At 42.8% G+C, this 11,729-nt stretch overlaps 3 protein-coding genes across 6 annotated transcripts in view; 2 read left to right on the top strand and 1 right to left on the bottom strand.

Moving 5' to 3' along the window:
• Nucleotides 1-128: 128 nt before the first annotated feature.
• On the top strand, nt 129-4,701 carry aste1b (asteroid homolog 1b). 3 transcript variants are annotated; one of them, XM_017426434.3, is made up of 7 exons: nt 129-248; nt 535-785; nt 1,404-1,670; nt 1,780-2,756; nt 3,059-3,290; nt 3,380-3,548; nt 3,743-4,701. In XM_017426434.3, exons 2-7 carry the CDS (start codon nt 548-550, stop codon nt 4,032-4,034), a joined length of 2,175 nt encoding a protein of 724 aa, XP_017281923.1. In that variant the 5' UTR covers nt 129-248; nt 535-547; the 3' UTR covers nt 4,035-4,701. The 3 variants fall into 3 exon arrangements, with proteins under 3 accessions (XP_017281923.1, XP_017281914.1, XP_017281905.1); XM_017426425.3 differs by having other exon boundaries at nt 222-410; XM_017426416.3 differs by having other exon boundaries at nt 222-785.
• On the bottom strand, nt 4,243-9,776 carry klhl7 (kelch-like family member 7). 2 transcript variants are annotated; one of them, XM_037975703.1, is made up of 12 exons: nt 9,310-9,776; nt 9,056-9,197; nt 8,221-8,314; nt 7,927-8,051; nt 7,675-7,850; nt 7,292-7,466; nt 6,860-7,002; nt 6,428-6,668; nt 6,105-6,306; nt 5,900-5,997; nt 5,291-5,474; nt 4,243-5,152 (listed from the first exon to the last, which is right to left on the bottom strand). In XM_037975703.1, exons 1-12 carry the CDS (start codon nt 9,436-9,438, stop codon nt 4,987-4,989), a joined length of 1,875 nt encoding a protein of 624 aa, XP_037831631.1. In that variant the 5' UTR covers nt 9,439-9,776; the 3' UTR covers nt 4,243-4,986. The 2 variants fall into 2 exon arrangements, with proteins under 2 accessions (XP_037831631.1, XP_017281943.1); XM_017426454.3 differs by having other exon boundaries at nt 9,095-9,197; nt 9,310-9,775.
• Nucleotides 9,777-10,982: 1,206 nt separating this feature from the next.
• Nucleotides 10,983-11,729, top strand: part of si:ch73-345f18.3 — a 2,439-nt gene continuing 1,692 nt past the window's right edge. Inside the window, exons 1-2 of the mRNA XM_017422297.3 lie at nt 10,983-11,357; nt 11,606-11,687. Coding sequence (XP_017277786.1) covers nt 11,304-11,357; nt 11,606-11,687 — 136 coding nt within the window. The 5' untranslated portion in view covers nt 10,983-11,303. The remainder of the gene's footprint in view (nt 11,358-11,605; nt 11,688-11,729) is intronic.

Below are 11,729 nucleotides of genomic sequence, written 5' to 3' on the forward strand. Positions count from 1 at the left end.
GCAACTCCATTGTTTCATTTCAAAATATAGTTTTTTGTGTTTATAGCAGTATTTCGTTTACAAGAGTTTATCGGGATTTCTCGATATACGTTTCTCGCTATACGTTTGTGGTAAAATAAACATGACAATGGCAGATTTAAAACAAAATAATCGGGTTTACCATAAACTAGAGCTTTTATTTTGAAATGTAACGTATCAAGGAAGTAGCTGAGTGCTCCACGAAAACAACGGAATTGCCATCGGTTGGGGTGTGCTTGTTTGCTCTTCTTAAGAACTCACTTTAGCATATGTCATAACTTAGTTTGTTAAAAAAAAATAGTCCTTATTAATCGTATTGCTATGTCTCAGTTTGCCCAAATAACAAAGAGAACTTTAAAATGCATGCCATGCAAGAGTTCGGGTCTTATGAGGTCAATTATGGTGTAATATGTCGTGTTGTTCCTCCTACTTGTTGATGTCGAAACATCTTGACGTAAGCATTACTGTGGTTTAAAATCCATATTTTTTTCTCCCCCCCTCCACCATGTCTTGCAGGGCCTGAGATGTCATGGGCGTGCATGGGTTAACCACATATGTGGAGGGGAACAAAAACTTTCTTCAGGATGTGAGGTTCAGGAACAGCCCTCTGGTTATTGATGGCTGCAGTCTTTACTTTCGCCTCTACTTTAACCACGGTTTGGATCAGCAGCATGGAGGGGACTATGATGCATTCAGTTCCCTTCTCACCCAGTTCCTCTCAGTTTTGGCAGCCTGTAACATCCAGCCCTTTGTGGTGCTGGATGGAGGTAGGTGGTGCTTTAAAATGAATTGCAAACCATTCTTTAGAATAGTTTTTAACTTTATTCTGCTCAAAAATAAAACTTTTTGCCATCGATTAATGTTAGGTTTTATTTATCTTAATCAATTCAACTTAATAAATGTCAGAATAAAGTCTGCTTTTAGAATGTGTTGTGGCAGAAAAATAATTTCCAGGCACTGTTAGATGAAATCACTCAACCAGGTTTGTTTATATACTGTGCACAAAATATAGAGAGCATTAAAGACAATTCAGAATTGACATCAAAGTCCCAGGTTCGAATGGGGGCGCTCCGAATCAAAGCTCTGGCCCCCCTAACTCAACGCAGGAGCTTTTATTAAAGATACTGAAATACTGGACCAGAAGGAGGAGTTAGGGAAAAGCAAGGTAGTCTGGTTCCCATGAGGAAAAAAATTCAACTTCACTCCTGTACACAAGGTCGTTCTGTGAGAAGTCCTAACATAGTTAGGACTCAACAACAACAGGTGTTGCCCTATAATAAACTCTGCCATTACAAATGTTAACAGCATTTTTATCTGCCTGCATAGAAGAAGACGCTGCACCCCAAAACATTTCATTTTTGCCACAATTTGTTTGTGATTATAAGGGATGGACCCCAGTGACAAGAAGTTTTCTACTCTGCGCCAGCGCCTGCAGTCCAGGATAAGGGAGGCAGACAGCATCTCTCGTGGCTCCAATGGCTCCATCCTTCCAATCCTCACGAGAGCTGTCTTCATTCAGGTCCTCATTGAAAGAGGCATCCCGCTGGTCCAGTGTCCAGCTGAAGCAGACTGGGAGATTGCGTGTTTGGCGCATCAGTGGAACTGTCCGGTGCTGACAAATGACAGTGACTTTTTTGTCTTTGACCTTCCAGGTATGCAAAGTAAAACATGTTCATTTTCCTTGAACAGGACTCAGACACTCCTTTTGATAACGAGTAGTGAGTTGTTTAACATATTATGCTCCTTGTTGTCTTATCTTAGGTGGTTATCTGCCCTTTCGTTTTTTCCAGTGGACCAACCTAAATGGAAAAGCATCCCAGCGCTACATCTCAGCTCGGCTGTACAACACTAACAACCTGTGTAGCTGGTTTGGGGGCATGAACTGCGAGTTGCTACCCTTATGTGCTGTCCTTATTGGTAATGACTATGGGGCTCCGAAAGAGGCTGACACACTCCTGGCTCTGATAGATGTTGGTGCGTTAGGAAGAGGAGGTGGCAGAGGTAAAGGCAGAGCACCCACTTCCCGTATTGAGGGCCTCCTCGTTTGGTTGTCCTCTTTTTCAACCGTGGCAGAGGCCCTGGAGGAAGTCAGCAGGCTGATGGGCGAGGGGAGCAGGAGAGGCAAGCGAGGACAGAAAGATGGGCTTAGCTCCCAGCTGTGGGCCGCTATGCAAGAGTACAACATAGATGCTCAAAGCTCTCTTGTTCACTGGTTTTCTGGAGTTAAAGTACCTCCGAGAGGGACAACATCTGGTCTGGCAGAGCTGCCAGCATGCTTGTCTTTGGCTGCAGCACAGGGGCAGCTGGCTCCTCTGGCTGTTGATGCTTTGGTCATGCAGAGGGTCCTTCTCGTCCCACAGGTGGAGAATAGTAAACTACCAAGCAGCCACTTTAGTTCTGCACCCATACGTCAGGCTATATATGGGATATTACTGCAGAACGCTCAGAAAGGCGGAGGCGCACAGCTGGCAAAGGGAGCACAAGTCCAAGGGACGGGAGGTGGAAGAGGGCGAGGGGGACGGGGTGGTGGAGGGAGGGGTCAGTGGCACAACCCAGCTGCACAGCACTGGGTAGATGCTCCAGTGTGGATGGAACATGCAGCCAGAGTAGCGCCAGTGCAAGGACAGAGCAGCCCAGTTTTTGTTGAAGAGTACGATCGTTTGGACTTAAACTTTAAGAAAAACCAAATGGAGGCACAACCCCCCGAGACCTACATACATCTGGATGGACTCGACCAGGTAAAATATATATATTTTGATCAACAGTTAACTGAGACTGACTAACTTCTTTTAGCCACACTTCATGTTGGAAGACCTTTTTAGGGGAGCTGATCCATAATCCTTGTTATTGTTTTGACTTCTTTTTTCTTGGGTCCATATTTAAGTTTTAAATTATTTGAGGCATGTTTTACAAAACTCCACTGTTCAGCAGGTAAATTAAATAGTTTCATCCTTCGAGAGTGGTGATTTCTTTTCTTTTTTTTGCCACAAATTATATCTGAAATTGTCTACTTGATTTTGTGACTGTTCTTTATATCTAGGCCCCTGTGGCGTTGCGACTTGGTGTCCTGTTAGAAGTCTTGGCAGTGAAGCAGTCTGCTCTGGCTCTTGCCCCCGTCCACCTGCAGCTGGCTGTTGCAGTGACTGGATTCTGGCTGCGAGAGGCCGTCCCAACGCCCTCGTGGCTCCTGGTGCAGGCTTTGGTTCTCGGCATGGTTTATGGAGAGATGTCCTGCGACAGCCAGCCGGGAGCCACTCACCACCAGCGTGCTGGTTAGTTGGATTTGATTGTCAAGCGTGGGGGAAAAAAAAGCCTAAGATGTACCCTTAACGAGCTAATATTCCACTAAACTTGGTTGCAGAGGCAAATGTGTTGAAAGCACTGGATCGGCAGCGAGTGAGACCAGGGGAGAGACGGGGATTGGACATCGGGGCGACTCACAGTTTCAGCCAGTGGCAGTCCTGCCTGTGGAGCGCACTGTGTCTCAATCAGCTGTTGCTGATGCCGCTGCCTCAACCCCCCCTGTCAGGGTAAGAAACTCAATTTTTAACTTATTCATCTATCTGTTGAGATGAAGAGGTACAACTACAACTCAGAAAAAAGTTTTTCTTTAATTAATTGTGGAATCTCTTAAAGACTAGTTGAATCAAACCAGAAAAAAATGAAGGCATTGCACAAAGTTCTTTGATATCCAGCTGTATATATTTCATCCTCACATTTTTAGGTTGTTCAGCGGTACCTTGGTACATGGCCTCCACAGGTTACTGAAAACGGGCTGGGCTGCTGAGTCCTTAATGCCCGGCGGATCCTTATCCGGACGACTCTTCTCCTGCCTTCTGAAAGCTGTGAGGGACTGCAGCTTCAAAGCAAATCCCTCCTCTCTGCCGTCCAGGAAGAAGAGGAGGGGCAGAGGTCGAGGCCGGAGAGGACGAGGTGGAAGAGAGACTCAGGACGTGGATGAGCTGAACAACAAGTTCACCCTTCTTATGTGCGAGGAACAGTATGACCTTTGGTGAGGCGGCAGAGAAAAATGAAGTTGCATCTGCGATGTACAGGGCAGGCTTTAAGATTGTTTACAAAGTAAAAGCCCGTGCCTTTTCATTTTTAAGGATATTTATTGTACTAATTAAACCCCACTCAATGAGTGTGAAGTTATGGGACCACGTTGAGAAGTCAAGCTGAATGTCAGAGTAGATTCTACAAAGCACATTTTTTATCAAAGTAATTTAAGACTAGTTTTATTTAGTCGTGTCAGTTTAAGAATTAAACACTTAAGGAGGCTTCTTTAATCTGGTAAGGGCCACCCAGAAATACAATTGTACAACTACAGATAGATGGTCGTAAAGAAGTGGAAACAGAATTCATACATTTATAACCACGAGTATGGTAGCAAGCCGTTTTATTTTATTCATAAAAAATGAATGAATAATGAAGTGTCATATATCTGAAACAATACCTAAATGCTCTTTAGCACTAATGAAGGCTCGTGTTTTTTTACATATTTTTGCTCACCTGTACGTTTGCCCTCATTGTAAGAGGTATTATTTTTGTGTGAAACAAATATATTTACTGAAGCAGTCTATGAAATCTTTGATACTTTTAATCTATCAATGAAGTGTTGCCAATAAAATTTTGTAATTTTTTTAATGTGGAAAATAAATGGAGACCAGACCAGTTCTAAAATTGTATTTCGTTTTGTTTGTTTTTTTTACTTTAAAGAACATAATTTAAAATAAAGTGTTTGTACATTTCCTTCAAAGGCACATCACATAACATTAATTTACAAGCCACAAGTAAATACTGCTTCACTTATGGTAGAGCTTCACCTTTAAAAAAAAAAAAAAAACTTGTCGTAAAATAAACTGTCTAAGCACGACTGACTACCTGAAATGAGAGGTTCTGTCTCTTGTGAAGCAGATGTGTAGATTTCACAAACATCAAAACTCATAATACATAAAGCATCCTTTTCTATGAGGAGGATGCAGCTGAGGCAGATGAAGAGGTATTGGATGCAGCGAGTGGCTGAGAGTCAATGAGGTCCATGTCTTCGTCTTCGTTCACGCCGCACGTGTCGACCACGCTGATGAGGCAGCTGGTGACGGGAAACGCTCGCACTTTGCTGCACGTCACCCACCTGAGAGCAAAAAAAAACATTCAACAAGAGCTGTATCAAAGCGGAGTTTATGCACATTCGATAGTTTCTGTAAACAGTGTGTCAAAGAAATACATGCCTTGTTGTTTTTTGTAAAGAATGCTCAGTGAAAATACCAACCTGTCAGTCTCAGTGTGGTACTCCAGGACGTGCCCGAGCCGCCCCACCCCTTGGAACCCGGCCAGCACATAGATTACATCTCCAACAGCAGCACATTTCACCGTCACGCCCCTCCATGGCATTGCTGAGGCAGCACGCCACTCGTTACTGGCAATGTCGTAGTATTCTACTGAATCCAGCCCGCCTACAGAAACACAAAACAAACAAACGAAAACCAAACCGCATCATATGACAACACTCTTGTTTGTGCTGCTGCTGGTATGCTCTTGGTCACTGTAGAGCAATGATGCCCAAAGTTGGGGTCGGGACCCCAATGTGGGTCACCCAGCACCAAGTAAATATCAACTTACAATTAAAAACCCAGCTTTTATGATATATTTACACCATAATTGTTACAGAGAATTGAAATGCAAGTTATTTAATGATTTAAAAAATGGCAAAATGGACGCTAAGACTGTTTGTGTTGTCATTATGCTCTTATTTTGTAGGATCATTAGCACTTTTGGATATTTAAACAGCCAACAGATGGGCTCACACACTTTTGTCACTGTTATTTTATGGCCGGAAGCTGAAAAATTTGGGAACCACTGCTGTAGAGGACACACTTACCTAAAGGCCCCTGTCCCCCTACAGCATAGATCCTGTTGTTGACAACCACCAAGCCGTGGTTCTTCCTGGCCTCTCTCATCCCACACAGCTCTCGCCATCTGAAACGTACAATTAGAGAGTTGCAGAAAATAGACAACACTTGCACACCAGTTCATTATCATTACAAGCTCCTATATGTTCAGAGCTGCATGTTTATTCGACTCACTGTTGCGTGCTGGGGTCGTACACCTCGCAGTTGCTGAGGATCCTCCCAGAGACATTATTTCCAACTGTTCCTCCGCAAACGTAAATGAGCCCGTTGGCCTCCGCTGAGCCGTGACTGCAGCGGGCCATCAGCATGCTGGTTTTGACCTGCCACGACTCTGTCCTTGTGTCATAACACTCGAAAAGGTCCAAGGCAGAGCTACCTGAAGACACACGCACACCGCGTTTTTAATGAAACAGCGAAATTTAATCGACCCCGTGTTGGCACTTTATTGTCTGCGGCCTTTTCCTGAGGCTCAAATCCACCCACGTCTTTCTACGTACCGACTTCTGAGCCCCCGGACGTATAGATCTTGCCCTGAGAAGCGCAGGCAGCCAGGCTGTCGCGGGGCGTTGGTGGACCCAGCTTGGAGTACCAGCTGTCCTTCAGGACATTGTAGCAGTCCATGCGCTTGATGGGAAAGAGCTGCGAGCCCCCCAAAATGTACACCACATTGTCCCAGAAGATGGCGGTGGCGTCCCGACGCTTCTCAAAAGGACAGCGAATGTCCGTCCAGCTGGAGTCCTGCACGGAAAATAGACTCTTTTCACAACAATGCTGCAAAATCTCAACTTATAAATACAAATGGTTAAACAAAATCCTAAATATGTGTATTAGGTTAGTTGATTACAGTGTCACACTAAACAAAAGACATATCTATATGACATCATATTACTGTTTGCTGCTAAGGTTTCTCTTTATGTGCAACCAGGCACCTTTGGGTTAAAGTAGCGGCAGGACTGAGGCTGGGAGCCTCCGAACAAAGCGATGCGGTAGTCGTGCTTTTTGCGCCGTGGTCGGCTGCTCTCTCCCAGATCTTCTCGGTCTTCCAGGGACAGCAGGTGGTAACGCATCCCACCTTGGACAGAAAGCATTTTGTTTTGTGTTGGCTGCGCATGTCGGCACAACTGATCTTTGAATTCCTGCAGTGTTAAAACCAGTTTGTTCTTTGGAATTACAGTATCCTATGTTGAACATCAATCCTATCCTATTGGCAGACGACCTTTTCTGACTGTAATAGCGCATGTCTTAAATACATGACTACAAATGTTTACTCGTAGTTCAAATGGATCAACGAGGAAGGTGCTTTGCATGACAAGTTTTTTGTTTTTAAAACCTTGAACCACATTTTCAATCTTCTTACTCACTGATGACCATCTTGAGGCACTGAGGGTTGTCCTGAATGAGGGGCTCAGCCTGTACAGTCTTTGAGAGGAATGTTTTGGAGACCAGGGGGAAGCGAACACACCCCAACACCTCCACCATGAACTGCTTTCGGTTGCATACGTCATACTTCAGCCAGCGGACTGCAGCGTCATAAATCTGAAGACAAACAAAGCGACAAAACATACGGAAAACACGTTACAGGAAAAGGGGTTCTTTTCTTCTCCACTAAATTCCACTCAGTTTGGATGATAACTAAGCCAGGTTTTACAAAGTAGTAGTTAAAGCGTTAGGGACTTTATTCTGTGACAACACTTAAACATTCACAGCACACGAATGAATAAAAAACTAAGGCAAATGTGCGAACCTGGGCCTCAGCGCGGACTGTTAGTTTGTCCTGGTGCAGTAAATATGTGAGCTGAGACACATCAAGTTGCAGAAACTCGTCCAGTTTGTAGACTTCTGTGAAATGGAGCTGGAAAAAGTCCTCTGCCGCCGCCTTCAGCTCCGAACAGTCCATACAGTCTGCAAGGGCTGAAATACCTGCAGGAGGACAGGAAACAGCTCCGTGATTAAAAACCAATTACATATTTATTAGACTTGTATTTTATCGATTTACCCAGGCAGTTTGTCGCATCGATCTGTCCCTTGAGGAACTCGGCACACATCTTCTTCACTGGCTCTATTTGATACTGGTTGGCTGCGTCCAGCAACGACTGAACGTTACTACTGTTCACCGAGATCCTGGCACAAACGCGTACAGAGAATAACACACCTTATTTTTATTAAAAATAACACACAAACAAAAGAAAAATATGCTCCGTGACATTAATCTTAGAACAAACAGATCTGTCTTGTGTCATAATAAACCCAAGCAGCTGTGCTTTTAATTATTTTATAGCAAGAATCATACCTTGCTGTGTAAATAAATTCAATCAACAGTTCGATAATTTCAGGTTCGGCACTTCTGAGCTCGACCTCATGGGACATTGATTCCATCATTCTGGCTGGATACGAGGAAAAAACAGACACAAACACCAAAGTATGTTAAAAACACAGCAGCAGACATGAACAACATGAAAATCTTTTATCTGCGCTGTCTAATAAGGAGAACATCAATTATGTATAACAAAATATATCTTTGGTAGACTGTTAGTATTTTTTTATAGTAACTTGAGCTAAAATCTTTAAAATGTGGTGAAAAGGTATTTTATGAACATAAAATCATTTAACACCATATATGTTACTCATAGTCCTATATTACAGGGGTGAATTTGACTGCTTTTTGGTTCTGTTTGACTAAAGAACTGATTAAATCAAGAAAGCCTGAATATAAAGGATGGATATAATCAGAGAGGATAATGGGAATAACTAAACTGTAATGGCAAGAAAGGAAGTTTAAACAAATTATAAATGGATTATAAATTTAGTGCTGAATAAATGCACACAGCATGGGTTTAAAGGCTGCACATACCCAAATGCCCCTGAGCAGATTTGTAGTAAGATGGAGCAAAATATATTCATTCAGAAGCAGTGGTGGTCTCAAATTTCAATCCCTTTGTACAATTTGATTCTTTTTAAAATACGGATTTGTTACAAAGGGGTGTGCTTCGTGTCAAACAACGTTCCTGCGTCTAATATTTTCCAGCAGGACAATGCATTAATTAGAAGAACAAACCTTACTCACTTTACCTTTCAGTGATTTCACTGCTTTATTGTTCTATAGGAAACAGCTATTACCTAATTACCTAATTTATGAGCATTTGCTTGTGTTTCCTGATGCTTACTGGTGAACATGAGGCTGAAGAAGTGGCTGGCAGAAGCCAGCACCACTCTGTGGGCAGGAAAGTGTCTCCCCTGAACCACAAGGGTCACATCACAGAGTGTCCCCTGGAGAGGGGGAAAAACACACAAAACTAGATGTTATAAGGCATGCATGCAAAGATGATTTACAGGCTCGTCCAGTTGTTTTCTATCCTCCCTCATTCACACACAGACAGACCTGTTTTCTCAGGTTATTCATGACTCCCATGATGCTGGACAGCTGCCTGTACTCCTCTTTAGTGGCACATTTTCTTTCGCTCTTCTTCTTGGAGCTCGCAGCCTTGTCCGGAGAGGCCATCCCCGTCATGTCAGGCTGCTTTGTTTTTTTTTTAAATTGTCCGTTCACTTAAATTAAACAACACAACCCGTTCAGCACCACCAGCGCCAGACTGCGTGGCTTTTGTGTCTCTTTGTCACTCAGTCAGCAACCACAGATGATTCGCCGGACAGCGCTGGGAACTAATGACGCCTAAAGTCGCCGCTCGGCGGTTTCACCTAAGTAGGTTTTAAGGGGAAACTTTCCTGACAAGGTTTAAATTCGACTAAAACGTGTTTGCAGAAGATATTTAGCAAGACAGGGCTCGAAACCAAGCTTTGTGTTTGTCTTCTTCTACGGTTTCTGGATCGTCTTCTTCTCATTCGTCAATCTGGTGGACGGCTTGTAGAGATGGCGCCTTGCTGCCCCCTTCAGGCGGGTCAAGGTATTGCTATAAAACCACACTGGCGCAGTTCATTTGTTAACTGTGGAAAGTCGATTTATCACAAAATAGACTGGCTCCTTAGGTTTCGTTTGGTCAAAATAAAAAAAAAATACAGCTTTCCAAAACGCCATTATTGTTATCTACATTAAACATTTAAAATATTTAAATGGATCCTGAAACAAATGGCGTCTCTTACCCCATTAAAAGGGATATTCCAGTCAATGTTAAAGTGATGTTTTGTATAATAGCTATCAAGTAATTCCCTTATCTATTTCCATATTCTGAGCTGTGTGACTGAGTCATACAGCCCAGAATATGGAGATAGAGGCAAAAGTCTTCATCCAAGATAAGCAAATGACAGCAAGTAGTCATGCAAAAAGTGTAGAGGTTTGATATTAGCTAATGTGGTGTTCTTTCATAGCGTTACCTTGTTTTTGAGAAATAGTTGTTTTATAAGCCTGAAAAATGATCAAATGCAGGCACTCATTGAAGAGATGGCGTCCTTAGCATTTGTCTTTCCTGCCTATGCCACGGGCTGGCTCTGGGCTGGGATGGAGGCTCACCTTCCAGCAGGACAATGACCCTGTACGCACTGCTGCAGCAACACAACATGTTTGTTCTGGCACAACTTTTATGCCAGACATCTTTCCTGATGCAACCCTCACCATTTATTCGGGCTTGGAACCGGCATTGTGCCAGTTTAATTTTCATATCTGAGATGTTGGATTTTGCATACGAAGAAACACCTGGCCATCTAAAATGTTGATTGTGACCTGGATTATAAATGTCTGCAAAACTTGTGGCTAAATGCTAAAACGGCCGCTTCAATTTAAAAAAAAAAAAAATATATATATATATATATATATATATATATATATATATATATATATATATATATATATATATATATATTTNATTTTTTTTTTTTTTTTCAGAGCTTAAAACTGTTTTTCATAGCAAAATCAGTTGTAGTTCTTGAAATAGAATTTTTGCACCGGGGCTTGTAATTTCAGACATCTTTAATATTCTAAATAATGTCACATTGACCTTGAATGTCATCACTGATGTGTGTGATGAGTGTGGTTTGATTATATGTTACAACGGACTGCCATAGTATCTATAATTGACGCGCATTGCTTCACCAAAGGTCAGCTGGACCAGTGAGTTTTTGCAGACATTTAATGACTACTAACACAAACTGGGTTTATTAAGTTACCTGGTTAACCTTTTATTTCACAGGTGAAAGTAAAAGTAAAAAGCTTGACTCCGTTTCGTGCGTGCCATCAGAGACTCTCTCTCCTGTGGGTGCACCTGTCACAAAAAAACAAGCCAAAAAAAAACAACAACAACCCGGATGTTTCCTGGAGTCGCGTGACGCTGACGTCACATGGAATGCGGTCCACAAACGCGCTGAGAAAGTTTACTGACCCGAAAACAAAGTGAGACAGACCAGAGACCCGAGCCGCAGACAATGCTCCGTTTTCTCTGCTGTTGCTTCTCCTCCGGAGAGAACTCCGACGACGAGGTACTGCACCGAGTTTACTCTTTATCAGAAAAGTGTTACTGCTGTACTGCACACCTGAGTTTCCTCAGGTATGCCATTGTTTTTGGTTTCTAAAAAGTATTGCCTAGTCTTCTGTTCTTTTCCTTTTAAATGATATCTTTTTATCCTCATTTATTTTGTAGATTTAGGCGTGTCAAATTAGTGCCTTGCGCTTTTTTTTCTAAATCAATAAAAGTAAAGTCATGTAAAGAAAACAGCTGTTGTTTCAGAGAGAGCCTCTGCTGCAGCACGGCCCACCATCTGAGGTGAATGGAGCTGAATCTGCGAGGCAGACCCGCCCAGCTCACAGAGGTATGTCCTGTGTGTGTGTGTGTGTGTGTGTGTGTGTGTGTG

Source organism: Kryptolebias marmoratus, linkage group LG5 (assembly GCF_001649575.2).
Source record: "Kryptolebias marmoratus isolate JLee-2015 linkage group LG5, ASM164957v2, whole genome shotgun sequence".
NCBI lineage: Eukaryota > Metazoa > Chordata > Actinopteri > Cyprinodontiformes > Rivulidae > Kryptolebias > Kryptolebias marmoratus.

Bases quoted from the DNA above. Each gene is read 5' to 3' on its own strand.
- aste1b (XM_017426434.3), top strand. From the start codon at position 548: ATGGGCGTGCATGGGTTAACCACATATGTGGAGGGGAACAAAAACTTT. The intron at 786-1,403 runs GTAGGTGGTGCT...TGTGATTATAAG, and splicing joins CTTTGTGGTGCTGGATGGAG to GGATGGACCCCAGTGACAAG. The intron at 2,757-3,058 runs GTAAAATATATA...CTTTATATCTAG, and splicing joins ATCTGGATGGACTCGACCAG to GCCCCTGTGGCGTTGCGACT.
- klhl7 (XM_037975703.1), bottom strand. From the start codon at position 9,438: ATGACGGGGATGGCCTCTCCGGACAAGGCTGCGAGCTCCAAGAAGAAG. The intron at 5,475-5,899 runs GTAAGTGTGTCC...GTGTTTCTGTAG, and splicing joins AGGGGGACAGGGGCCTTTAG to GCGGGCTGGATTCAGTAGAA. The intron at 5,153-5,290 runs GTTGGTATTTTC...TTTTGCTCTCAG, and splicing joins TACCACACTGAGACTGACAG to GTGGGTGACGTGCAGCAAAG.